This window comes from Pseudophryne corroboree, chromosome 4 (assembly GCF_028390025.1).
Source record: "Pseudophryne corroboree isolate aPseCor3 chromosome 4, aPseCor3.hap2, whole genome shotgun sequence".
Lineage (NCBI taxonomy): Eukaryota > Metazoa > Chordata > Amphibia > Anura > Myobatrachidae > Pseudophryne > Pseudophryne corroboree.
The window spans coordinates 574,841,015-574,866,449 of NC_086447.1; the positions used below are offsets into that span (position 1 = coordinate 574,841,015).

Genomic DNA, 25,435 nt, shown 5'->3' on the forward strand with positions numbered 1-25,435 from the left:
TCGCAGCGGCTACGTGTGACGTTATGCAGCCGATGCGCCCCCCCCCCCCCCGGACTGCCCCCTCCCACCCAGCAACCGCCCCTGCCTGATTGATCGGCACCGGCGCATGCACAGTTCATACCTGATCACTGCTGTGATCAGGTCTGAATTAGCCCCATGGTTTTGCCCAATTGCTAACTTTTTTGGTTTGCAAACAAACCTGAATAACCCCCCAAATCCCCAACTCCATTTACTGAATTGCAGTCCCACACTTGCAAGGTACCTCAAGCATGCTTCACTGTTGTCTGCAGTAACTCATTATTGTACCGCTCTCCAGTGAACAAACTGCCTGCTGTTACAGCCAAATATTTGCAGTCCAGAGCACCTGCTGCTATTTTTCTGCACCCCAGTATCATGCATAGTTGAGTCGCTTGGCCTTGTTTACACGTCGAAAGCATGGCCACAATTCTTCCATGAAGACCACATCTGGCCAGACTTCTCTCAACAGTAGATGGGTGTACCTGGGTCCCACTGGTTTCTTCCAGTTCTGAGCTGATGGCATTGCTAGACATTTTCCGATTTTGAAGGGAATTAAGCATGATCTTTCATCTGGTGCACTAAGTTTCCTTGACTGTCCACTGTGCCTACTGTCCTCAACGTTGCCCATTTCTTTGTGCTTCAATGCTGAGAAATACAGGCAGGTACTTATCCATCATGCAATAACATCAGTGTCTGATTGGCTCCAAATTTATTCTGCAGCAGGACAACGACCCCAAACATACAGCCAATGTCATAAAGAACTATCTTTACTGTAAAGAAGAACAAGGAGTCCTGGGAGTGATGATATGGCCACCACAATGCCCTGATCTTATCATCGAGTCTGTCTGGGATGACATGAAGAGACAGAAGGATTTGCCCAAGTCTACATTCACAGAAAATCTGTGGTTGGTTCTCCAAGATGTTTGGAACCACCTCCCTGCCAAGTTCCTTCAAAAACTGTGTGCAAGTATACCTAGAAGATTTGATGCTGTTTTGAAGACAAAGAATGGTCACACCAAATATTGATTTGATTTAGATTTCTTTTCTGTTCCTTCACCTTGAATTTTAAATTGAAAATAAAAAAAAAATACACCATTAACACTTCAATTTTGGAAAGCATTCTTACATTGCAGTATTTTTCCACACTTACCTAAAACTTTTGTATAGTATAGTATAGCTTATCTATATATCTCTATCTATCTAAAACTTCCAGGCCTGTGCAGACGCAGCCAGACTTGCTGTTATTTATTCTCTCCTGTGATCACAGGTGGATCCAGGGGGGTCACGGGGCCCATGCCCTCCCCAGCCGTTTCTGGGGGTATTTGTTTTTTTGTTAGTGGAGAGCAGCAGCAGTCAGAATGTATATAGCCGGTGGGAGCTATGACCCACCGTGACTCGAACAGCGGAAACCAGAGGGGGAGGGGCGGGGGGCGTGTAAATGAAGGAGCCTGCGGAATTATGAGGCACAATTACTTATTATATGCCACCTAAACGAATCTGCTCTGCAGGCTGCCAGTAACATACAGTATAAAGAGCAGCATCAGCTGAGATAGAGCGTGCAGTGACGGTACGGTTGGAGAAAGAGGAGGGGCTACATTTCCCTCACCTCCCAGCTCTTCCCCTCTGCTCGCATTACTCCAACCACAGCTTCTTCCAGTTCCTCTCTGTCAGGCTATCCTTGTCACCAGCGCCAGGGATCACGCAACCAACCCCGGCGTTAAATCCCAACACGCGTTGCAGTACTGGGTCCAGGTAAGTAAACTGTAATGTATTTGCCACACACTGCCTGTCACCCTCTCATCCAATGTCTGTCATCCTCTCCTTGGCGCCACCCACTGCCTCTCTCCATCACACACTCCCTCTTTCACCCAATACTTGTCTCCATAATCCTCTACCTGTCACTGGTGTCATCCTCTCTCTTTCAGACTCTTCCAGTAACTCTCCCTGGCATCACCCACACCCTCTCCCTGTCACAGTCATGATTTCCCTGACGTGACCCACTGCCTCCCTCCTTCACCCTCTCTCTGTCACCCCTGGCATCAACCACTGTCTCTCCCTGTCTCTATCTCTCCATCACCCTCTCCTGGTAACTAATCGACTCCCCCTGTCACCCTCTCCCCATTACCTCTTTGTGATGTTACCCACTGCCTCTCCCTGTCAATCACTGTCTCTCTCTATCACCCGCTCTTTGTGAAGGACAATGTGTATTGTTTTTCCTGTGGGAACAATGTATTTTTTTTTTTTGTGTAATTTTTTTAATCTGCGCATGTGTTTGAGTTGCACCATGTATGCATCACAATGGTGTTCATACAGAGTTGCAGTACAGATTCTGATTCAAGCACAAAAAAGCATACTGGGAATGTGTTGTGCTTTCATGGGTTGTTACAGTTGCAGATGCTTTCAGTTGTTGTGTACAGAGGCATTAAATCGCTCACACTGGAGGCCATACTCAGGAGGATGATTCGTATTTAACGTAGGGCCAGTGCAAGTTTCAATGGTGCAACCGATGATGGCGTCTAATGACACACAAAGCATGATTGCAGCATCTGTAGACAGTGAAAGTGGACGTCTCACATTGGGCCCTATGAATGTACACCAGGGAGAGGCTTTAGCAGCATTATCATAAAGTCCCAGACGTAACTGCAGCAAAAAACTCAAGGAAGGCCACAACTGCATCCAACTCACAATCTCGCCTTATGAGGATGATGTATCTGCCCCCAGAAGTTTCCTGGGCTGTTATTCCCTCCCAAACCGTCCTTGCCGCCCAGCAACAGGACCCATCAGGATGCTGGCAGTCAGAATATCAATGCTGGAATTTAATACTATTCGGATTGCCGAAGAGGGTCTCCAGCACGGCACCGGAATCCCGAACGAGCAGCTACCGCCACGCCATGGAGGTAACCCACACACATGGGGTGGGGGGTTGGTTTTAGGTTTATGTTCGGTTTAGGCTGCGTGGGGTGGGTTAGTGTTGGACTGTGCACCAGGGGAAGTTAGGTTTAGGCACCTCCAGGGAGGATTAGGGTTAGGCTGCGGGGACGGCAGGAGGGCTGTTGGTGACAGCGTTTGGGTTAGGAGGCCAGAGCGAGAGGGTATGTATGTTTCCCTTCCCCTGTTGGGATTCTAACCATCGGAATTCTGCGTTCTGTATTCTGACCGCCGGCATCCCGAACGCCAGCAAATCAATCCCAACCTTTGGCAACTGCAAAAGTACACCAATGCCTAAGCACAGAGTGTCAGACAGTGCAACGCCAGGAAGTTTGAATGCGCCGCAGATGGGGAAAACAATGTTATGAGAGGTGGTTATTAATGTGCTGTGATCATTAAAGGAGGGAAGCAGTGTGCGGTGTGATGCGCTGTGGACATTATAGCAGCAGGCGGATGATGTACTGTGGATAGCAAATCCTGTGAGGCCACACACCCCTTGTAGTGAGACCATGCCCGCAAATATGTCTAGTACCGCTAACCTCCCCCTATCATGGATCCCCTCTCTGTCTGTGACAGACTAATACAGTAGTAGGACTTATAAACATGGATCTCTATAAATAGTGCTTAACTGTAGCATAAGTACTTTAAACCTTATTAACTTTACCTGCCAAACACCCTTTGGACTGCCTGTTTCACAAGTGTTATCAGCTCGGTAAGACCTGAGGTAAAATAAACGACAGATTAGGTCTCTTGCTTTCTGTGCAGTCTCAGATATTCTGGCACAAAGTAACAGTTCTAAAATCAGCTAGCTTAACGCCAGCAAAGTGTGTACTTTTGTCATACCATCTCCTAGTAGGTGCTGAATACTGGACAAATATTGCTGTTGCACCTCAGGTGATGCTTGGAGCTCCTGGAAAAAAAACAGCATAACATTTCATTAGATGCAGAGTAAACACTTTATGTGGAATGCCATAGCATTAACTTTGTGCTCCTTATGTCTTAAATACAATCTAATATTTTGCAGTAGTGGAAATAGTGAAGATAAAAAAGGGTATACTTTTTGGATTTAATATGCAAGATTGCATATATGTGAGCATAACAGATAATTGCTCCAGTTAGTTTACAATATCTATAATATTTTTTATATTTTTTTCTTTTAACCTGTAGGAACCCTACACTGAAAGGATAGGGTCTTTTGCATTTATGCATGTCCTTTATTGCTATGAAATGCATTAAACTGGCTTTAAAAGTGGTAGTGAAATATACGTTATGGTAAGAACTTACCATTGATAACAGTATTTCTCCTATGTCCACAGGTTTCCACAGGATAACAATGGGATATGATGGAGCGACAGCGGATTGGCACCAAGCGATCACAAGCTTTCAGTCCTCCCAGGATGCAACGGGCTCGTCCATATATCCCCGTCCACTGGCTCAGGCAAATCAGTTGTATTCCAAAACATTTAGGCAGGAGCATTATATTCTTGTGTGTTCTTCTCGCCCTATTCAGGCGAGTAGAACACACATTCACACCCTTCCATGCAAGAGGGAAGAGTTTAGTAAGTATAAAAGATTCTCAAATCAGGTGCGTCAGCGTGGGAGCCCTGTGGAAACCTGTGGGCATAGGAGAAATACCGTTGTCAACGGTAAGTGCTTACCATAACGTATATTTCTCCAGCTGGGTCCACAGGTTATCCATAGGATAACAATGGGACTTCCCAAAGCAATTTTTAGTGGTGGGGACGCTCCTGATTAGATAGGAGAACCTTAAGCCCGAATTCAGCATCATGAGCGGCAAAAGTATCCAAGGCATAATGTCTATTGAATGTGTTATTGGAAGACCATGTGGCTGCCTTACATTAATCTGTTCTGCTGAAGCACCATGTTGTGATGCCCATGAAGGACTAACCTTTGTAAAGTGAGCAGAGACATTAGCTGGAACAGGGAGATCAGCTTCAGAATATGCTTCTGAAATCGTCATTCAAAGCCATCTTTCTAGCGTCTGTTTAGTAGCAGGCCATCCCCTCTTGTGAAATCCGTAGAGGATGAAGAGAGAATCTGTCTTTCTGATGGCATTGGTATGATCCACGTAGATCCTTAATGGCCGGACTACGTCAAGGGACGCATCTTCCGCAGAAAATCACGATTCCTAAAAAACCGGGACTACATTTTCCTCATTAAGGTGGAATCTAGACCCCACCTTAGGAAGATACCCAGACCTAGTTCTGAGAACTATTTTATCTGGATAAACATCAGACAAGGAGATTAACATGACAGTGCTCCTAAATCTGACTCTTCTATCCGATGCCATAGTCAGCAGGAAGAGAACTTTAACTGTCAACCATTTAAAAGCCACTTTATTTAGTGGTTCAAACAGAGCAACTTGAAGGGCTTTGTGGACTTGACTTAAATCTCTAGGTACTGTAGTAGGAACAAAGGGAGGTTGAATGCGCAGCATTCCCTGGAAAAAAGTGCGCACATCCTGCAATTTGGCAATTTTTCTTTCAGAACCATGCAGTCAATGCTGACACTTGCCTTCTCAAGGAAGCCACCCTTAAACCTTTTTCCATTCCTGCCTGAAGGAACGCTAGAACCCTGGAAACTCTGAAAGATTTAGGATCAATACCTCTACCATTACACCAATGAATATAGGCTTGCTATATTTGGTGATAAATACGAGCCAAGGAAGTTTCCCTTGCTCTGAGCATCTGTGAGAATCCTCTGGACTTCAGGATATAGACTTCAAGAGCCATGCCGTCATGACAGTCGATCCAGATATCTGTGATAACAAGGGCCCTGCATTAGTAGATCTGGGCGTAGAGGAAACAGAAATGGCATTCAACATTTTCTGCGGATCTGTGTACCAACGCCTTCTGGGCTAAGCCGGAGCTATTAGAATCCCGGCCTCCTTGTTGTATTTTCCTCACTATCCTGGGTAGCAAGATGATTTGAGAAAACACATAAGTGAAATGAAATTCCCATTAAAAAGACGTCCACAAAGATCACTCCCTGATCCTTTGTTCCTGACCCGATTATGGGCTCTTTGTTGTTCAGATGGGGCTCCATGAGATCTATCTCTGGCCAACCACACTTGTCTACCTGAGTCTGAAAATGACTTTAGGGTATAAAGCCCATTCGCTTACGTGAATGGCGCGTGGACTGAGAAATCTGCTCTTCAGTTTAGGACTCCCGGAACAAACACTGTGGACAAGGCTAGAAGATGGAGTTCTGCACACTTCAGTATGTGACTTACCTCCTTCCTTACTGTTTAGCTGCGTTTTCCTCTCTGATGCTGAGGTACACTACTGCCATTTCCTTATCCCTGCGGATCTGGACCGGTTTACCTTTAGGAATATCACGTGCCTGAATCAGGACCCAGTATATGGCCCAAGGTGCTAACAGGTTTATTAGCAGGCAACTTTCTTCTGTGGCCCATAGTCCCCTGAATCATAATCTTCTGGACAATGGCCCCCACAGCCCTGAAGACTGGCATATGATGTCAGGATCTCCCAACCTGATATCCAAAAAAGGGGTGTCCTCTAGCCTAGATGGAATGTCTGTAGCCCCCAGGCTACTGACTTTCTTACCCTTTCTGCCAGTCCCACGTACTTGTTTGTGTTATACGGACAGCACCTGGTGTTCCCAGGTAGTCTCCCATCCAAGTACCTACCAGGCCCCACACTGCTTAGCTTGCATGATCAGGTGAGATTGGGCATATCCAGTGTGGTATGGCTGTAGATGGTTATTGTCCATCTGGCCCACCTACATCCCCTGGTATTCACAGGTAGTCTCTTATCAGAGAATTTAAACAAGCACAACACTGCTTAACTTCCAACATCAATGAGATTGGGCATATCCAGTGTGATGCGGCTGTAGATGGAAACAGATGCTGGAGAGGTCTTGAGTGGAATTGTGCCACTCCACCATGTCTATTCACCATCACACACATCATTCGCATTGCTGCGTGAATTGATATTGTTTGACTGTGTAACAACTCCTGAGTCCTTAACTGCACCTTGGATATCTTGTTCCGAGGTAACTATTTTCTGCATACTTGAATTCAGTACAGCCCCACCGTGAGCCATCCGTAGTTACGGAACCAGAGATTATTTTGCCAATATATGAACCACCCGTGCCTCTGCAGACAAGTTATTGTGTGTTGTAGATGGCACAGAAACCTTTCTTGTATTTGTGCCAGGATAAAAAGGTGGTCATGGTATGGCAATTTTCTTATCCCCTGCTAGCGGAGATAAACTGCCATAATCATTTTGGTAAATACTCTGGGGCTGTGGCTAACACAAAGGGTAAGGCCTAAAAACTGAAACGTTTCTGAAGGATAGTAACCCTGAGATAACACTGATGGACAGTGCTATAGGAGCATGAAGGTAAGGTTCCTGACTTATCCAGGAATACTATGTATTCTACTGGCTCTCCTCCAACTATGTAGTGCCATGTCTCTATGTGAACCGTGGTACCCAAATTTATGTTTAGACTTTTTGAGATTGAGAATGGGGCGAAGGACCCAGGTTGGAGTAAACCCACCCATTGTGCATGGGTTACCAGAATGACTATTCCTAACCAAAGCAATTTCTGAACTGCTTCATGCAAATCCCTCGCCTACGCCTCTACCCGAGACGGGCTGAAACAGAAGAACCTTCGAGTAGGATGCTTCTAGAAGGGAAAGCATAACCTAGAGATACCGCTTCTTGCACCCAGGCATTTGTAGACTACTACCAGATCTGTGCAAACTGAAGAAGTCGGCCCCCTTCTGGTTTAGAAACTGGCCCTCCTGGAACTGTTACGTTCCTTTATGACCGACAAGGCCGAAACCGGACCCCGTTGTTTGGGGTTATATGTGGAAGGAAACGTGACCTTCTTGGAGTCTGTTTCTGACTCCAGAATAACTTAACTCCTTCCCCAACAGAAACTTCCAGCCAAGGCAAAGTTTCCAAAACCTTCTTTGATTCTGAATCAGCTTTCCATGTATGTAAGCAAAACTGCTCTGCGAGCAGCTATTGTTAATGCTGTTGCCCTAGAACATTAGCGTCCATATGAGCTATATGGGATTCTTGCTCCCTTGCAAGCACTGAATACCTGTCTTCCAGTACCTCAGCCCAGTGTACCTACAGTACCTGGTATTCCAAGGTGGTCTCCCATACAAGAACTAAGGCCCAACACAGCTTAGCTTCCAAAGATCTAGTGAGATTGGGTCTATCCAGTGCGGTGTGGCTGTAGATTGCAAGGTGAAGTCATGGCTGGCCAAATGACTGCCCCAGACAGAGACAATATGGTTTTCAGAAAACCATCCCTCTTTTGACGTTGACGGCAAAGGCCATATAGATTTTCGCACTATCAATGATGAGCGTATCTACTTTAGGAGGCACTTCCTATTTTTAAACAGTCCCCAGCTGGAAAAGGATATTTGGAATCCCATTTACTGGGAACCTACCGTATTTTTCGGACCATAAGACGCACTTATGGGGGAAAAAGTATGTGCGTCTTATGGAGCGAATGAGAGCCAGCACAGATGGAGGTTGCAGGTAGCGGGTAGCGCCGGCGAGTAGCGCCGGGTCCTGTATGCTGCTGCTGCTGCAACGTCATCAGCAGAGCGCCCGCATCTCAGAGCCCAGCAGCAGAGCGGGCATCATGTGACTCCCCCCGCTCCCATCCACCTCCTCCCTCCTCAGGAGTGCACAGCGGGCAGCGTTAGCTGAGAGCCTGGACGCGGGGAACCACTGGTACTGTCTATGTATGTATGTGTGTGTGTCTGTCTATGTGTATGCTGGCTCTGATGTGTGTGTGTGTGTGTGTGTGTGTGTGTGTGTGTGTGTGTGTGTGTGTCTGTCTGTGTATGCTGGCTCTAACAGAAGGCTGCACTGTACAGAATACTTGTACGAGTCTTGAGAAATCACACAGAACTGGAAATATCTCTTAGAGGTCGGTGAAAACTAGGGAGGCAGGGCTATTCTGTTATAGTTTATATATTTAGTTCAGAATATTTTTTTTCCAGTTTTCCTACTCTAAAAATTAGGTGCGTCTTATGGTCAGGTGCGTCTTATGGACCGAAAAATACGGTATATTCCTTATTGGGTATAGCCCAAACCTTTTCCATGATTTCCATCAGCTGCTGGGGTCACCCATAAGGAGGCCCTATTTTTTGGGATGTTTAAACCTAGGTACCTTATTTTTAACACAGGTTCTGCTGATCCTCTGAGGACAGAAAGGCCTTTACTGCTCTCATTATTTCAGCTATTCACTGAGCTGATACCCTCTACCTGTTCTTTGTATGCCGAAGTAGAGTATGTAGAGCTTTCATCGTCTGATGAATCATCATGTGTAGCCTGTGCAGTTGATGATTTATTTACACTTGGTTTATCAGCTTGTTTTATTGGAGAAGCTATTGGGGATACCGTAGGTAGACAGCTGCATGTATGGGTTAATAGTGAACCCTATTCCTGGTATTGACGCTGTAGGAATTAACCTTTTAGCTATACTGGACAAGGTCTGTGCAAACATCGCCCAAGGGGGATCTATCTGTACTTGACGTAGATCAGGGCTCTGCCTTGTATTATGCTGAAAAGCAAACCATTTTACACATAAACCATCCTGTACCAGATCAGAGAGAATAACACCGGTTTTGCAAGACAATATGATATGAGTGTCGGTGTTACTGTAAGTGTACTCTCGTCACCTTTGCCATGATAAATAATCAGCACTTTCACAGTGTACTGCACAATTTGTGACTGTAACCACTTTATCGTTCTAAAGTGATATCAATCTGACTCTTACCCATGCACCCGCATTGAGGATCAGAAGACCAACTGACATATATAAAAGTCAGCAATCACACTAGCAGTCAGTCACGTTATATATTAGTCATATGAGCACATAATCAACTATGAACACATTTTAAAGTATGTAAAAGTACATATTACTGAATTCTGTTTTAAACAGATCTTATAGTATTCAGACGCAATGAAAAGAAAACCACAGTAATGTGCACAGACTCATATGCAATAGGCACTTAAATTTGACTATTCATACTGACAAAAGTAGATAGAAATTTAGTGCTGTATAACCCGTACTCAGTAGAGTGGGATACAGGGAGACTCGCCTCACTTCCAAGATCGATCAATACATTAGCGAACGCTGAGTGGATCCAGACGCTACTAGTGTACACCGCCGCGCCGGAAACTTTTAGTGAACACAGATGCACTGTGCATACAGACACACCGGCCATACAGACGCCTGTATTGCAACCGGGTCTCCTCGCGGTAGCGCTTAGTGAACACAGGCGCAGTGGCTAATGCTGCGACCGAGACCCCTCGTGGTAGCGTCTGAGACGGAAGTGAGGCAACAGTTCATGGCGGGAGACTCGCGGAAACTGGTCATGAACTGGGGGGAGGGGCGACCAGGAGAGCGTCTATCTCCCCAACGCAGACATCAACCCTAGGGATCACAGCCTTCTACTATTCCTGGTGCCTAATGATCCCTAAGGCCTAGCGCCGGAGCACCCGTGGTGGCGGCACGTCAGCTACTGTTTGGTAGTCTCCTTCCAATACAGTGCGGCTGTGTCCGTATTCCCTGACTACGGACAACCGATGTCTTACCTTCTCCCCATGGTCCGGCCACAGCCTGGTAACGTCTGCTGGACCTGCTAGTATATCCGACACAGACGCCCGCCGAGACAGCACTGTAAACATGGGTAAGCATTGTTGCGACCCGGCGGAGAGTTGTTGGAGCGACTCTTTCCAATATGCGTATAAGACACTGTTAAGAAAGATCGCTCAAAGACATAGTAAGACTATAAAAATAAAATAAGAACACTTAGGGCTGCCATAGAACAGCAGCCCTCTGACCATGGTCCGGCTCCTGCCGCACCAAACATACATACATACACACACACATTATGTATGTATGTATGTATGTATGTATGTATGTATGTATGTATGTATATATATATATATATATATATATATATATATATATATATATATATGGGCCCGTTGCATCCTGGGAGGCCTGACAGTTTGTGATTGTTTGGTGCCAATCTGCTGTCGCTCCATTATATCCCATTGTTATCCTGTGGATAACCTGTGGACCCTGCCGGAGAAATATGCTGTAGTAACATTATAACTGTAGAGGTCAGCCAGGTTTTAGGTAACTGTGAGCCCAGATATGTTATTGACCGAGACACCCATTTCAATGGAGTGTATGCATCCCAAGAGGGCTTAGTTATACCCAGCCTTAGAAATATAAGCTATGGATTTGTAAATTGACATTGAAGCCAGAGATCTGCTGTAATTCTGCTAGTTTCTCCATACAGAGAAGTAGCGGGTTTAGAGCTATAAAATAAAAGATCATCAGCAAACACTGAGATTATGACCTATGCAGTCTCCATCAGAGTGCCCTGGAGTGTTGGCCAGTTCTGTAACACTTGTAACATGGGATCTAATGAGAACTTAATTGGGAAAAGAGGACTGCCCTGCCTGCTGCTATGTGTAATTTTTAACAAGTGACCCCAAGAACAGTTAATGAGCAATGAGGTAGAAGGCATAGTATAAAAATAAGAGTTGTACTGTCTGTCCCAAAGTACCTGACCATTGATATTTTGACCATGAATGGACAAGAGACTGTATCAAAAGCCTTATGGGCATCTATACTCAGTAACCTGACCAAGTAACAGCCACGTACAAATGGCTCTCAGGTGATTTGCCATAATCTTAAAACTAACATTTTAAAGTCCATATTTAAGAGAGTAATTGGGCGATGTTGAAGGGGAGTATGAAAATAAAAAATATTTGTTTTTTAAAAATATCTTAAGCCTGGCCTGTTAAATTAGATTTTTTTTTTTCATTTTCACAAGTGCCACAATTTACACAATTCTGACATTTTCAAAAGATGAGATGAGATGAAGAAATGAAGTTGAATCTTTGTAGTCAGCTTTTATATCCTATTTAGTATACTTAAGGTAAAAATGAAATAGTTAAAAGTATGATCTGTTGAAATGATCCAGCTATCTGTAATCTCCACCACTGTAAAGTAGGAAGTACAGTAGTACAGGGTGTAGTATGGCTGACCGGCGGTCTCCTGACCGCCGGTCAGCTTACCGACGCCGGGATTCCGGCGGGGAGGGGCGAGTGCAGCAAGCCCCTTGCGGGCTCGGTGGCGACCTATGGTCGCCACGGGTTCTATTCCCACTCTATGGGTGTCGTGGACACCCACGAGTGGAAATAGTCCCTGTTGGTCGGCATGCCGACCATCGGGATAGTGGGGGTCGGGATGCTGGAGGAGGTCATGTGACCGTCGGTCACATGAATACCACCCGTAGTACAGTAGGAAGTACCTTATTGGTCATAATACCGTACACAAGTTTTCCTAATGAACACTCACCTACTAGGAGTAAAGACATCAAAATGTACTGCTCAAACATACCTTATATATAAGATTGATACATATAACATTAGTATTATAATAATATAACAAACATAAGCAATCTCAAAGTTTAAAAGACCAACTAACATGCCAGAGAGTGCTTCTTACTTACATTACAGTTTTTTCCCCCAGAATTGTCCAGATAGATATATCCACCGATAACGTTTAACTGAACTCGAAGGAGAACAACAAGCATACATGTACTGTAAACAGCTACTACACTTCTAGTGAAACCTGGGAAATGAAAAAGAAGTACACTCCTTGAATACTGTAACACAAACCTGTATACATGGCATAGACACAAAGGGGGCGATTCACATGTTTTATGGGTGCCATATTTTTATATCACCCGTCACTACACGGTATGATATACAAATGTTTTTTCCAGCCCCTGACACTTTTTCGCGCTAATTAGCCGAGCAAAGCAGCTAAACAGGGCTAGTTTTCGGAATAAAAAAAATAAAAAATAAAAAAAACGTTTGAAAAGCCGGGCTTTTTGCACATTTCTGCTCGCCCCATCAGAAGGAGAGAGCAGAAATGATGGGCACCAGCAGCATGCATGTCCAATCGAAGCAACAATTACATTTCTCCGTCGACCGCAGGGCACACGAAAAACATTTGAATCACCTCAAAAGAACATTAAAGACCACTAAAAGAGCTACTTTTGCCAAAGCAAAAATATATTACGTATAACTTGAGCATTTGATGAGAACTAACAAAATCATCAAGTCAAACATACGTAGTTTCCAAGTTTTTGATCTCAGTACCTGTTGTCATCTTCCCTAGTGTACTGTAAAGTCTAGTCCTATATCGATTACAAATGGGTGGTAATTATTACTTTTTCCATTTAGGACTGCAGACGGATAAAGACCAAAGAAGAAAAATAAGAATTTACTCACCGGTAATTCTATTTCTCGTAGTCCGTAGTGGATGCTGGGGACTCCGTAAGGACCATGGGGAATAGACGGCTCCGCAGGAGACTGGGCACATCTAAAGAAAGATATAGGTCTATCTGGTGTGCACTGGCTCCTCCCCCTATGACCCTCCTCCAAGCCTCAGTTAGGACACTGTGCCCGGAAGAGCTGACACAATAAGGAAGGATTTTGAATCCCGGGTAAGACTCATACCAGCCACACCAATCACACCGTATAACTCGTGATAGGAACCCCGGTTAACAGTATGATAACAACGGAGCCTCTGAACAGATGGCTCGCAATAACAACCCAATTTGTGTAACAATAACTATTTACAAGTATTGCAGACAATCCGCACTTGGGATGGGCGCCCAGCATCCACTACGGACTACGAGAAATAGAATTACCGGTGAGTAAATTCTTATTTTCTATGACGTCCTAGTGGATGCTGGGGACTCCGTAAGGACCATGGGGATTATACCAAAGCTCCCAAATGGGCGGGAGAGTGCGGATGACTCTGCAACACCGAATGAGAGAACTCCAGGTCCTCCTCAGCCAGGGTATCAAATTTGTAGAATTTTGCAAACGTGTTTGCCCCTGACCAAGTAGCAGCTCGGCAAAGTTGTAAAGCCGAGACCCCTCGGGCAGCCGCCCAAGATGAGCCCACCTTCCTTGTGGAATGGGCTTTTACAGATTTAGGCTGCGGTAGTCCCACCGCAGAATGCGCCAGCTGAATAGTGCTACAAATCCAGCGCGCGATAGTCTGCTTAGAAGCAGGAGCACCCAGTTTGTTGGGTGCATACAGGATAAACAGCGAGTCAGTTTTCCTGACTCCAGCCGTCCTGGAAACATAAATTTTCAGGGCCCTGACTACGTCCAGTAACTTGGAATCCTCCAAGTCCCTAGTAGCCGCAGGCACCACAATAGGCTGGTTCAAGTGAAACGCTGATACCACCTTCGGGAGAAACTGAGGACGAGTCCTCAACTCTGCCCTATCCATATGGAAAATCAGATAAGGGCTTTTATAGGAAAAAGCCGCCAATTCTGACCACTTTCCACGTGAGATATTTCAAATCCACAGTCTTAAGTGGTTCAAACCAATGTGATTTCAGGAACTCCAAAACCACATTGAGATCCCAAGGTGCCACTGGGGGCACAAAAGGAGGCTGAATACGCAGAACTCCTTTGACAAAAGTCTGAACTTCAGGCAGTGAAGCCAGTTCTTTCTGGAAGAAAATCGACAGGGCCGAAATCTGGACCTTAATGGACCCCAATTTGAGGCCCAACGTCACCCCTGCTTGCAGGAAATGCAGGAATCGACCCAGTTGAAATTCCTCCGTTGGGGCCTTCCTGGCCTCACACCAAGCAACATATTTCCGCCAAATGCGGTGATAATGTTTTGCGGTGACATCCTTCCTGGCTTTGATCAGGGTAGGGATGACTTCCTCCGGAATGCCCTTTTCCTTCAGGATCCGGTGTTCAACCGCCATGCCGTCAAACGTAGCCGCGGTAAGTCTTGGAACAGACAGGGCCCCTGCTGCAGCAGGTCCTGTCTGAGCGGCAGAGGCCAAGGGTCCTCTGAAAGCATCTCTTGAAGATCCGGGTACCAAGCTCTTCTTGGCCAATCCGGAACCACGAGTATAGTTTTCACTCCTCGCCTTCGTATTATTCTCAGTACCTTGGGAATGAGAGGCAGAGGAGGAAACACATAAACCGACTGGTACACCCACGGTGCTACCAGAGCGTCCACAGCGATCGCCTGAGGGTCCCTTGACCTGGCGTAATATCTGTGGCTTCTGCCACTGCCCTCCTGCTTCTTGTGCCGCCCTGTCTGTTTACATGGGCGACCGCCGTGATGTTGTCTGATTGGATTAGTACCGGCTGGTTCTGAAGCAGGGGCCTTGCTTGGCTTAGGGCATTGTAAATGGCCCTTAGCTCTAGAATATTTATGTGAAGCGAAATCTCCTGATCTGACCACAGTCCTTGGAAATTTCTTCCCTGTGTGACTGCGCCCCAGCCCCGAAGGCTGGCATCCGTGGTCACCAGGACCCAGTCCTGTATTCCGAATCTGCGGCCCTCTAGTAGATGAGCCCTCTGCAGCCACCACAGCAGCGACACCCTGGTCCTTGCCGACAGGGTTATCCGCTGTTGCATCTGGAGATGGGACCCGGACCATTTGTCCAACAGGTCGAACTGGAAAGTCCTTGCGTGGAACCTTCCGAATGGAATTGCTTCGTACGAAGCTACCATTTTTCCCAGGACTCGTGTGCATTGATGTACCGACACCTGTCCCGGTTTTAGGAGGTCTCTGACTAGAGATGACAACTCCTCGGCTTTTTCCACTGGAAGAAACACTTTTTTCTGGTCTGTGTCCAGAATCATTCCCAGGAACAGAAGACGTGTCGTCGGGACCAGCTGTGACTTTGGAATATTGAGAATCCAGCCGTGCTGTTGTAGCACTTCCCGAGAAAGTGCTACCCCCACTACCAACTGTTCCTTGGACCTCGCCTTTATCAGGAGATCGTCCAAGTACGGGATAATTAAAACTCCCTTCTTGCGAAGGAGTATCATCATTTCGGCCATTACCTTGATAAAGACCCTCGGTGCCGTGGATAACCCAAACGGCAGCGTCTGGAACTGATAGTGACAGTCCTGTACCACAAATCTGAGGTACTCCTGGTGAGGAGGGTAAATGGGGACATGCAGGTACGCATCCTTGATGTCCAGGGAGACCATGTAATCCCCCTCGTCCAGGCTCGCAATAACCGCCCTGAGCGATTCCATCTTGAACTTGAACCTTTTGATATAAGTGTTCAAGGATTTTAAATTTAAGATGGGTCTCACCGAACCGTCCGGTTTCGGTACCACAAACATTGTGGAATAGTAACCCTTCCCTTGCTGAAGGAGGGGTACCCTGACAATCACTTGCTGTGAATACAGTTTTTGGATAGCCACCAACACTGCCTCCCTGGCAGAGGGAGTTGCTGGTAAGGCAGATTTTAGAAAACGGCGGGGGGGGGGGGGGGGTCTCGAATTCCAGCCTGTACCCCTGAGATACTACTTGAAGGGTCCAGGGATCCACCTGTGAGAGAGCCCACTGTGTGCTGAAATTTCTGAGACGGGCCCCCACCGTACCCGGATCCGCCTGTGAAGCCCCAGCGTCATGCTGTGGACTTACCGGACGCGGGGGAGGACTTTTGCTCTTGGGAACTGGCTGTATGTTGCAGCTTTTTCCCTCTACCTTTGCCTCTCGGCAGAAAGGATGCGCCTCGAGCCCTCTTGTGTTTATGGGGCCGAAAGGACTGTACTTGATAATACGGTGCCTTCTTTTGCTGTGGGGTAGCCTGTGGCAAAAATGTCGATTTCCCAGCCGTAGCTGTGGAAACGAGGTCTGAAAGACCATCCCCAAACAGTTCCACCCCCTTATAAGGCAAAACTTCCATGTGCCTTTTTGAATCGGCATCACCTGACCACTGCCGAGTCCATAACCCCCTTCTGGCGGCAATGGACATTGCGCTTATTTTTGATGCCAGCCGGCAAATGTCCCTCTGTGCATCACGCATGTATAAGACAGCGTCTTTTATATGCTCTACTGTTAGCAAAATAGTGTCCCTATCCAGGGTATCAATATTATCCGACAGGAAATCTGACCACGCAGCAGCAGCACTGCACATCCATGCTGATGCAATCGCTGGTCGCAATATAATGCCCGTGTGTGTATATATAGCTTTTAGCGTAGCCTCCTGCTTTCTATCAGCAGGATCCTTTAGGGCGGCCGTATCCGGAGACGGTAGTGCCACCTGTTTTGATAAACGTGTAAGCGCTTTATCTACCCTAGGGGATGTTTCCCAACGTGACCTATCCTCTGGCGGGAAAGGGTACGCTGCCAATAACCGTTTAGAAATGATCAATTTCTTATCGGGGGAAGTCCAGGCTTCCTCACACACCTCATTTAATTCCTCAGATGCAGGAAAAACTACTGGTAGTTTTTTCTCACCGAACATAATACCCTTTTTTGTGGTACCTGGGGTACTATCAGAAAATAAGAATTTACTTACCGATAATTCTATTTCTCGTAGTCCGTAGTGGATGCTGGGGACTCCGTCAGGACCAGGGGGATTAGCGGCTCCGCAGGAGACAGGGCACAAAAGTAAAAGCTTTAGGATCAGGTGGTGTGCACTGGCTCCTCCCCCTATGACCCTCCTCCAAGCCTCAGTTAGGATACTGTGCCTGGACGAGCGTACACAATAAGGAAGGATTTTGAATCCCGGGTAAGACTCATACCAGCCACACCAATCACACTGTACAACCTGTGATCTGAACCCAGTTAACAGCATGATAACAGCGGAGCCTCTGAAAAGATGGCTCACAACAATAATAACCCGATATTTGTAACAATAACTATGTACAAGTATTGCAGACAATCCGCACTTGGGATGGGCGCCCAGCATCCACTACGGACTACGAGAAATAGAATTATCGGTAAGTAAAATAAGAATTTACTTACCGATAATTCTATTTCTCGGAGTCCGTAGTGGATGCTGGGGTTCCTGAAAGGACCATGGGGAATAGCGGCTCCGCAGGAGACAGGGCACAAAAAAGTAAAGCTTTACTAGGTCAGGTGGTGTGCACTGGCTCCTCCCCCTATGACCCTCCTCCAGACTCCAGTTAGGTACTGTGCCCGGACGAGCATACACAATAAGGGAGGCATTTTGAATCCCGGGTAAGACTCATACCAGCCACACCAATCACACCGTACAACTTGTGATCTAAACCCAGTTAACAGTATGACAACAGAAAGGGCCTCTTAAAGATGGCTCCTTAACAATAACCCGAATTAGTTAACAATAACTATGTACAAGTATTGCAGATAATCCGCACTTGGGATGGGCGCCCAGCATCCACTACGGACTCCGAGAAATAGAATTATCGGTAAGTAAATTCTTATTTTCTCTATCGTCCTAAGTGGATGCTGGGGTTCCTGAAAGGACCATGGGGATTATACCAAAGCTCCCAAACGGGCGGGAGAGTGCGGATGACTCTGCAGCACCGAATGAGAGAACTCCAGGTCCTCCTTTGCCAGGGTATCAAATTTGTAAAATTTTACAAACGTGTTCTCCCCCGACCACGTAGCTGCTCGGCAGAGTTGTAATGCCGAGACCCCTCGGGCAGCCGCCCAAGATGAGCCCACCTTCCTTGTGGAGTGGGCTTTTACAGTTTTAGGCTGTGGCAGGCCTGCCACAGAATGTGCAAGTTGAATTGTGTTACAAATCCAACGAGCAATCGACTGCTTAGAAGCAGGTGCGCCCAACTTGTTGGGTGCATACAATATAAACAGCGAGTCAGATTTTCTGACTCCAGCCGTCCTTGCAATGTATATTTTTAAGGCTCTGACAACGTCCAACAACTTGGAGTCCTCCAAGTCGCTAGTGGCCGCAGGCACCACAATAGGTTGGTTCAGATGAAATGCTGATACCACTTTAGGGAGAAAATGCGGACGAGTCCGCAGTTCTGCCCTATCCGAATGGAAGATTAGATAAGGACTTTTATAAGATAAAGCCGCCAATTCAGATACTCTCCTGGCAGAGGCCAGGGCTAGTAACATAGTCACTTTCAATGTGAGATATTTCAAATCCACCTTTTTCAATGGTTCAAACCAATGGGATTTGAGGAAATCTAAAACTACATTTAGATCCCACGGTGCCACCGGAGGCACCACAGGAGGCTGTATATGCAGTACTCCCTTGACAAAAGTCTGGACCTCAGGGACAGAGGCCAATTCTTTTTGGAAGAATATTGACAGGGCCGAAATTTGAACCTTAATGGATCCCAATTTGAGACCCATAGATAATCCTGATTGCAGGAAATGTAGGAAACGACCCAGTTGGAATTCCTCCGTCGGAACCCTCCGATCCTCGCACCACGCTACATATTTTCGCCAAATGCGGTGATAATGTTTCACGGTGACTTCCTTCCGTGCCTTAATCAAGGTAGGAATGACTTCTTCTGGAATGCCTTTCCCTTTTAGGATCTGGCGTTCAACCGCCATGCCGTCAAACGCAGCCGCGGTAAGTCTTGAAAAAGACAGGGACCCTGCTGTAGCAGGTCCCTTCTCAGAGGTAGAGGCCACGGTTCGTCCGTGAGCATCTCTTGAAGTTCCGGATACCAAGTCCTTCTCGGCCAATCCGGAACCACTAGTATTGTTCTTACTCTTCTTTGCCGTATGATCTTCAATACCTTTGGTATGAGCGGCAGAGGAGGAAACACATACACTGACTGGTACACCCAAGGAGTTACCAGTGCGTCCACAGCTATTGCCTGTGGATCTCTTGACCTGGCGCAATATTTGTCCAGTTTCTTGTTGAGGCGAGACGCCATCATGTCTACAATTGGTCTTTCCCAACGGTCTATTAACATGTTGAAGACTTCTGGATGTAGACCCCACTCTCCCGGATGAAGATCGTGTCTGCTGAGGAAGTCTGCTTCCCAGTTGTCCACGCCCGGGATGAACACTGCTGACAGTGCTATCACGTGATTCTCCGCCCAGCGAAGAATCTTGGCAGCTTCTGCCATTGCACTCCTGCTTCTTGTGCCGCCCTGCCTGTTTACATGGGCGACCGCCGTGATGTTGTCCGACTGAATCAACACCGGCTTTCCTTGCAGGAGAATTTCCGCCTGGCTTAGAGCATTGTAGATTGCTCTTAGTTCCAGAATGTTTATGTGAAGAGACTTTTCCAGACTCGTCCATACTCCCTGGAAGTTTCTTCCTTGTGTGACTGCTCCCCAGCCTCTCAGGCTGGCGTCCGTGGTCACCAGGATCCAATCCTGAATGCCGAATCTGCGGCCTTCTAATAGGTGAGCCTTCTGCAACCACCACAGAAGTGACACCCTTGTCTTTGGTGACAGGGTTATTCGCAGGTGTATCTGCAGATGCGACCCTGACCATTTGTCCAACAGATCCCTTTGGAATATTCTTGCATGGAATCTGCCGAATGGAATTGCTTCGTAAGAAGCCACCATTTTTCCCAGGACTCTTGTGCATTGATGTACTGACACTTTTCCTGGTTTTAGGAGGTTCCTGACCAGATCGGATAACTCCTTGGCTTTTTCCTCTGGAAGGAAAACCTTTTTCTGAACCGTGTCCAGAATCATTCCTAGGAACAGCAGACGAGTTGTCGGGATTAAATGGGATTTTGGAATATTCAGAATCCACCCGTGTTGTCTTAGCACCTCTTGAGATAGTGCTAAAGCTGTCTCCAGCTGTTCTCTGGACCTTGCCCTTATTAGGAGATCGTCCAAGTATGGGATAACTAATACGCCTTTTCTTCGAAGAAGAATCATCATCTCGGCCATTACCTTGGTAAAGACCCGAGGCGCCGTGGACAATCCGAACGGCAGCGTCTGAAACTGATAGTGACAGTTTTGAACAATGAACCTGAGGTACCCCTGGTGTGCGGGGTAAATCGGAACGTGTAGATACGCATCCTTGATGTCCAAGGATACCATAAAGTCCCCTTCTTCCAGGTTCGCTATCACTGCTCTGAGTGACTCCATCTTGAACTTGAACTTTTTTATGTAGAGGTTCAAGGACTTCAGATTTAGAATAGGCCTTACCGAGCCATCCGGCTTCGGTACCACAAATAGAGTGGAATAATACCCCTTTCCTTGTTGTAATAGGGGTACTTTGACTATCACCTGCTGAGCGTACAGCTTGTGAATGGCTTCCAACACCCTCTCCCTTTCGGAAGAGACGGTTGGTAAGGCAGACTTCAGGAAACGATGAGGAGGATCCGTCTCTAATTCCAACCTGTACCCCTGAGATATTATCTGCAGGATCCAGGGGTCTACCTGCGAGTGAGCCCACTGCGCGCTGTAATTTTTGAGACGGCCCCCCACTGTCCCCGAGTCCGCTTGAGAGGCCCCAGCGTCATGCTGAGGTTTTTGCAGGAGCCGGGGAGGGCTTCTGTTCCTGGGAAGGAGCTGCCTGTTGGTGTCTCTTCCCTCTTCCTCTGCCTCGTGGCAGGTACGACAAGCCCTTTGCTCTCTTATTTTTGTAGGAGCGAAAAGGCTGCGGTTGAAAAGTCGGTGCCTTTCTCTGTTGGGGAGTGACTTGAGGTAAAAAAGTGGATTTCCCGGCAGTAGCCGTGGCCACCAAGTCTGATAGACCAACTCCAAATAACTCCTCCCCTTTATACGGCAAAACCTCCATGTGACGTTTTGAATCCGCATCGCCTGTCCACTGTCGTGTCCATAAGGCTCTTCTGGCTGAAATGGACATAGCACTCACCCGAGATGCCAGTGTGCAAATATCCCTCTGTGCATCACGCATATAGATAAATGCATCCTTTATTTGTTCTAACGACAGTAAAACATTGTCCCTATCTAGGGTATCAATATTTTCAATCAGGGATTCTGACCAAACTACTCCAGCACTGCACATCCAGGCAGTTGCTATAGCTGGTCGTAGTATAACACCTGCATGTGTGTATATATTCTTTTGAATAACTTCCATCTTTCTATCTGATGGATCCTTAAGTGCGGCCGTCTCAGGAGAGGGTAACGCCACTTGTTTGGATAAGCGTGTGAGCGCCTTGTCCACCTTAGGGGGTGTTTCCCAGCGCGCCCTAACCTCTGGCGGGAAAGGGTATAATGCCAATAACTTTTTTGAAATTATCAACTTTTTATCAGGAGCAACCCACGCTTCATCACACACGTCATTTAATTCTTCTGATTCAGGAAAAACTGTTTGTAGTTTTTTTTTTTTTTTACACCATACATAATACCCTGTTTTACGGTATCTGTAGTATCAGCTAAATGTAACGTCTCCTTCATTGCCAAAATCATATAACGTGTGGCCCTACTGGAAAATACGTTTGAATTTCTACCGTCGTCACTGGAATCAGTGCCCGTGTCTGGGTCTGTGTCGACCGACTGAGGCAAAGGGCGTTTTACAGCCCCTGACGGTGTTTGAGGCGCCTGGACAGGTATTAATTGATTGTCCGGCCGCCTCATGTCCTCAACTGACTGTTTAAGGGAAGATAAACCATCACGTAATTCCACAAATAAAGGCATCCATTCTGGTGTCGACCCCCTGGGGGGTGACATCTGCATATTTGGCAATTGCTCCGCCTCCACACCAATATCGTCCTCATACATGTCGACACCACGTACCGACACACACCGCAAACTCACAGGGAATGCTCTAATGAAGACAGGACCCACTAGCCCTTTTGGGGAGACAGAGGGAGAGTCTGCCAGCACACACCACAAAGCGCTATATATACAAGGGATATCCTTATATTAAGTGCTCCCTTATAGCTGCTTTAATATATATATATATAGCCATTAATGTGCCCCCCCTCTCTGTTTTACCCTGTTTCTGTAGTGCAGTGCAGGGGAGAGACCTGGGAGCCGTTCTGACCAGCGGAGCTGTGACAGAAAATGGCGCCGTGTGCTGAGGAGATAGGCCCCGCCCCTTTTTCGGCGGGTTCTTCTCCCGCTATTTTTCCAGTCAGGCAGGGGTTAAATATCTCCATATAGCCCCTATGGGCTATATGTGAGGTATTTTTAGCCTTGTATAAGGTTTATATTTGCCTCTCAGAGCGCCCCCCCCCAGCGCTCTGCACCCTCAGTGACTGCCCAGTGAAGTGTGCTGAGAGGAAAATGGCGCACAGCTGCAGTGCTGTGCGCTACCTTATGAAGACTGAGGAGTCTTCAGCCGCCGGTTTCCGGACCTCTTCACGCTTCAGCATCTGCAAGGGGGTCGGCGGCGCGGCTCCGGGACCGGACTCCACGGCTGGGCCTGTGTTCGATCCCTCTGGAGCTAATGGTGTCCAGTAGCCAAGCAGCAAATCCACTCTGCATGCAGGTGAGTTTACTACTTTTCCCCTAAGTCCCACGTTGCAGTGATCCTGTTGCCAGCAGGACTCACTGTAAAGAAAAAAACCTAAACTAAACTTTCTCTAAGCAGCTCTTTAGGAGAGCCACCTAGATTGCACCCTTCTCGTTCGGGCACAAAATCTAACTGGAGTCTGGAGGAGGGTCATAGGGGGAGGAGCCAGTGCACACCACCTGACCTAGTAAAGCTTTACTTTTTTGTGCCCTGTCTCCTGCGGAGCCGCTATTCCCCATGGTCCTTTCAGGAACCCCAGCATCCACTTAGGACGATAGAGAAATTCTTATTTTCTCTGATGTCCTAAGTGGATGCTGGGGACTCCGTCAGGACCATGGGGATTATACCAAAGCTCCCAAACGGGCGGGAGAGTGCGGATGACTCTGCAGCACCGAATGAGAGAACTCCAGGTCCTCCTCAGTCAGGGTGTGCCCCTGACCAAGTAGCTGCTCGGCAAAGTTGTAAAGCCGAGACCCCTCGGGCAGCCGCCCAAGATGAGCCCACCTTCCTTGTGGAATGGGCATTTACATATTTTGGCTGTGGCAGGCCTGCCACAGCATGTGCAAGCTGAATTGTACTACACATCCAACTAGCAATCGTCTGCTTAGAAGCAAGAGCACCCAGTTTATTGGGTGCATACAGGATAACAGCAAGTCAGTTTTCCTGACTCCAGCCGTCCTGGAAACCTATATTTTCAGGGCCCTGACAACATCTAGCAACTTGGAGTCCTCCAAGTCCCTAGTAGCCGCAGGTACCACAATAAGCTGGTTCAGGTGAAACACTGACACCACCTTAGGGAGAAACTGGGGACGAGTCCGCAGCTCTGCCCTGTCCGAATGGACAATCAGATATGGGCTTTTGTGAGACAAAGCCGCCAATTCTGACACTCGCCTGGCCGAGGCCAGGGCCAACAGCATGGTCACTTTCCATGTGAGATATTTCAAATCCACAGATTTGAGCGGTTTAAACCAATGTGATTCGAGGAATCCCAGAACTACGTTGAGATCCCACAGTGCCACTGGAGGCACAAAAGGCGGTTGTATATGCAGTACTCCCTTGACAAACTTCTGGACTTCAGGAACTGAAGCCAATTCTTTTTGGAAGAAAATCGACAGGGCCGAAATTTGAACCTTAATGGACCCCAATTTGAGGCCCATAGACACTCCTGTTTGCAGGAAATGCAGGAATCGACCGAGTTGAAATTTCTTCGTGGGGCCTTCCTGGCCTCACACCACGCAACATATTTTCGCCACATGTGGTGATAATGTTGTGCGGTCACCTCCTTCCTGGCTTTGACCAGGGTAGGAATGACCTCTTCCGGAATGCCTTTTTCCCTTAGGATCCGGCGTTCAACCGCCATGCCGTCAAACGCAGCCGCGGTAAGTCTTGGAACAGACATGGTACTTGCTGAAGCAAGTCCCTTCTTAGCGGCAGAGGCCAGGAGTCCTCTGTGAGCATCTCTTGAAGTTCCAGGTACCAAGTCCTTCTTGGCCAATCCGGAGCCACGAGTATAGTTCTTACTCCTCTACGTCTTATAATTCTCAGTACCTTGGGTATGAGAAGCAGAGGAGGGAACACATACACTGACTGGTACACCCACGGTGTTACCAGAGCGTCCACAGCTATTGCCTGAGGGTCTCTTGACCTGGCGCAATACCTGTCCAGTTTTTTGTTCAGGCGGGACGCCATCATGTCCACCTTTGGTCTTTCCCAATGGTTCACAATCATGTGGAAGACTTCCCGATGAAATCCCCACTCTCCCGGGCGTCGGAATGAACACTGCTGACAGTGCTATCACCTGATTTTCCGCCCAGCGAAGAATCCTTGCAGTTTCTGCTATTGCCCTTCTGCTTCTTGTGCCGCCCTGTCTGTTTACGTGGGCGACTGCCGTGATGTTGTCCCACTGGATCAATACCGGCTGACCTTGAAGCAGAGGTCTTGCTAAGCTTAGAGCATTGTAACTTGCCCTTAGCTCCAGTATATTTATGTGGAGAGAATTCTCCAGACTTGATCACACTCCCTGGAAATTTTTTCCCTGTGTGACTGCTCCCCAGCCTCTCAGGCTGGCATCCCTGGTCACCAGGACCCTTCCTGAATGCCGAATCTGCGGCCCATTAGTAGATGAGTACTTTGCAGCCACCGCAGAAGAAACACCCTTGTCCTTGGAGACAGGGTTATCCGCTGATGCATCTGAAGATGCGATCCGGACCATTTTTCCAGCAGATCCCACTGAAAAGTTCTTGCGTGA

The 25,435-nt window shown here is 47.2% G+C and overlaps 1 protein-coding gene and 1 pseudogene across 5 annotated transcripts in view; both read right to left on the reverse strand.

The window, feature by feature from the left end:
• The window catches only part of PEX3 (peroxisomal biogenesis factor 3), a 156,664-nt gene that overhangs the window by 64,141 nt on the left and 67,088 nt on the right, over positions 1-25,435 (reverse strand). For all 5 annotated transcript variants that reach the window (XM_063917477.1, XM_063917475.1, XM_063917478.1 and 2 more), the window contains 3 exons: positions 12,494-12,615; positions 3,790-3,856; positions 3,611-3,665 (listed from right to left, as the gene is read on the reverse strand). In XM_063917477.1, the coding sequence (XP_063773547.1) occupies positions 3,611-3,665; positions 3,790-3,856; positions 12,494-12,615 (244 nt within the window). The remainder of the gene's footprint in view (positions 1-3,610; positions 3,666-3,789; positions 3,857-12,493; positions 12,616-25,435) is intronic.
• On the reverse strand, positions 6,568-6,686 carry LOC134912502 (5S ribosomal RNA; annotated as a pseudogene).